Source organism: Camellia sinensis, chromosome 2, assembly GCF_055761805.1.
Source record: "Camellia sinensis isolate YWXY chromosome 2, ASM5576180v1, whole genome shotgun sequence".
Taxonomy (NCBI): domain Eukaryota; kingdom Viridiplantae; phylum Streptophyta; class Magnoliopsida; order Ericales; family Theaceae; genus Camellia; species Camellia sinensis.
In genome coordinates, this window is record NC_138962.1 from 32602914 (window position 1) to 32606197 (window position 3284).

The window sequence follows — 3284 nt, forward strand, 5'->3', positions numbered from 1 at the left end:
GGCTAAATGTGAAATGGGTCGGGTCCAAGCCTTGGGCCGGCCCAATCCACTAAAGTCTGAATCCAAGCGGGCTGGATGAATATATGAGCAAACCAATTGAGCCCAACTTTATGATCAACAGTCCACCCAGGTCCTCAAGCACTTAGGCCCAACCCGCAGTGGAAAGGCTAGTCCAGCCGTGTTGCTGGGCTAGGCCGAGCTGCGAGACTGAACCTATGGGCTGAGCAGAAAATGGGCCGAGCCCATACAAAGATATCCGAATGGATCAGCCTATCTCCATGATCCTGTAAAAGGCCGAGACAAGGCATAATGATGCCGAGCTGAGGCACAGCGGTACCGAGCTAAGGAAACCTCGCAAGGAAATGTGAAAGTTGTGAATGTGTACATGTGCAAGTTGCCACCTCAGCTGATCCCCTACACCTAGAGTCACAGAAGTTGTTGAATCAAAGGAATGTGGTTTGTTATTAGTATGACTACAATGAGTATATGCATTCAATCACAACTACCAGGTGGTCCCCCACCTTGAGCTATGCTAAAAGGACACCTGGCAGCATCCAAACTCCATGAACCCACCTTGAGAAGCAAGCAAGAAACGCTATATATACAACATGAACTTCACATTGAAGGTAACTGAACGATTCCAAGTAAAACTACAAGCTCAACTCGATATACATTCTCTCTCCGATCACTAATTCCAACACTGGAGGGGTTATCCGACCAACCCCGACCGGGCAGCTCTAACGATGCTTCTTGTGGTAGGAACCTCAATCCCTGGATAGTCCAACCGAGTGCGAATCCCCGATCTACTTTTATCTACTGCGGAATCCGGTACGCACAATTGGTGCGGTGAACGTGGATCACTTTATCTCTGAGCTCTGCACTCAGTTCCGGCGATGGGGATTGAGGACATTCCGTCTTCGACACATACTCCACAGACGGAGAAAACGACAGACAAAGGTTTGGCACTCCCAACAGTCCCAGAGGAACAAACTGGAAACAATAATCGAACCCCTGAATCCGTCGAGCATCGATTACCCTTCGCTGGAGGTTCTTCTCATTACTTTCTTCTGGAAAAGGATTATAGTGATCGAATCATAGACTCCATGGGGATGGAGATACAGGAGTTGAAAGCCCAACTTAAGAGGGTGCTGGGCGATCCGACGGAAAAGAAGACGGAAGCGGAGCCCTCTCGTTTGCGACGGAGGAGCTCATCCAGAGAGCCACCAGTGAAGAAGTTCCCCAGGAATGAGTCTGGGCAACAAAGCCAGCCTATCCCAGTACAGAGTGAGGCAACAAGAGTCACACCCGTGGGTCACGCCGGAGAAGGGCCAAGAGGCAGAAGACAGTTAGCCAACAGACTGAATACCCTCCTCAGGCCCTTCGTACTTGGTTGATTGGCAATAAGAAAACCGAATAACATCAGGATCACCTGGACCATACTGTTCACTAGAGAGAACACCGAGCGCTGGACAGGCTCGTCTCTTCGCCATTCTCCGCGGAGATTGAGACCATGAGACCTCTAAAGAAATTCACCCCACCAAAGTTCACTTCATACGACGGGAAGTCGGACCCGCTGACACATATTAGCCATTATAGACAGATGATGTCCCTATGGAACTGAGATGAGGCACTGATGTGTAAAGTCTTCCCATCCAGCTTGGGAGAAACTGGACTTCGATGGTTCGATCGTCTCCCCGCTGGATCGATCCATGGCTGGAAGCAGCTCTTTGAAGAGTTCCTAGCCAGGTTCGTCTCCAACACTAAGATCCCGAAGGAGCCGGATACACTGTTCGGTCTCCGAAAGAAGCAGGAGGAAACGCTGCGCAATTATGCCAGAAGGTACTGGGAAGAGTACAATGACCTTGAGGAAAATGTGTGCAGGGAACAAATGGTCGTTATGTCCTTCAAACAGGGTCTGCGCCCGGAAAGTAAGCTGAGACAATCACTTACCAAGTGCCGGCCACAGCTTTGAAAGATTTGCGTGCCAGGATTGAGTAGTATGCTCGTCTCGAAGATGATCAGATCCCTATCGAGGTAGTGTCAGCAGAACAAACAGCTCGGCACAAGAAGAGAACAGATCGAGGAGAACACCGAGGGATTGCAGTGAATGAAGTGGATAAGTCCAAATTCCATGAAGTCGTTGTGACTGTATTCAAAGAGCCAATCTATCGAATCCTGGAAAAGATCAAGAGAGAGCCCTTCTTTGTTTGGCCGTCGAAAATGTTGGGAGATCCAGCTCGGCGCAATCAGAAGCTCAGATGCACCTACCACCAAAACAGGGGGCACATGACTCAGAACTGCAGGGCATTGAAGCAACACTTGGAAGACCTAGTGGCAACCGGGCACCTAAGGGATTACATTGATCAGGATAAGGAAGTGGCCGAACTGGGAAAGCCGCCACCAAAATCGAATGTTGAGCACCCACCTCGGTTGATAATAAATGTGATCCACAGGACAGCGACTCAGGAATCTGATGAGGCACTGAAAGAAGAGATCGCTAAGGCTGCGCAAATTCAGAGGGTCATTTCAGTGGAGCCTGTATCGAAAAAGGTACGTACAGTACCCAAATCCCCCTTGTGCACTGTTTCATTTACTGGGAAAGATTTAGAAGGCATACAGCACCCACATACTGATGCACTGATTATAACTGTGGGAATTGGGAAACGATTTGACGTAAAACAAGTCCTAGTAGATCAAGGCAGTGCAGCAGACATATTGTATTATGATTTGTTCAGAAAGCTTGGTCTCTCCGAGCAGCACCTCACCCCAGCAGCAGCCCCGTTGGTCGGTTTCAATTCACAACCAGAATGGCCGCTTGTCAGAATAGTGTTGCCAGTCATGGCGGGAACAAAAACCCTCCAGATAAAGTTCTTGGTTATTAATACACCATCCTCTTACAACACCATGCTTGGCCGCCCATGGATTCATCAAATGGAGGCAGTCCCTTCAAACTACCACCAGCTCATCCGTTTCCCAACGGAACACGGAGTAGAGCAGATCTCAGGGGATCAAGTTGCGTCCAAACATTGCTTCATGGCAGCATTAAAGGCAAAGTAGCTCTGCAATCGGGTATAGATGGTAGAAGTGGCCAAACAGCTAGCCTTGGAAGATGTAGGGAGAACCCCAGAGGAAAAGATGGTAGAGGATTTGGAGAAAGTCTTGGTAAGAGAGGATGACCCAGAAAAGTACTTCCTTATCGGTACCTCACTAGACGCTGATGAGAAACTTCAGCTGTTGGAACTGCTGAGGGAAAATATGGAGGTATTCGCATGGTCAGCATATGA

At 48.9% G+C, this 3284-nt stretch overlaps 1 protein-coding gene across 1 annotated transcript; it reads left to right on the top strand.

Moving 5' to 3' along the window:
• Window positions 1–1633: 1633 nt before the first annotated feature.
• LOC114288747 (uncharacterized) lies at window positions 1634–3057 on the top strand. The gene is made up of 2 exons (XM_028232338.2): window positions 1634–1928; window positions 2015–3057. The coding sequence occupies exons 1-2, from the start codon at window positions 1634–1636 to the stop codon at window positions 3055–3057; spliced, it is 1338 nt and encodes a 445-aa protein (XP_028088139.2).
• Window positions 3058–3284: the final 227 nt, after the last annotated feature.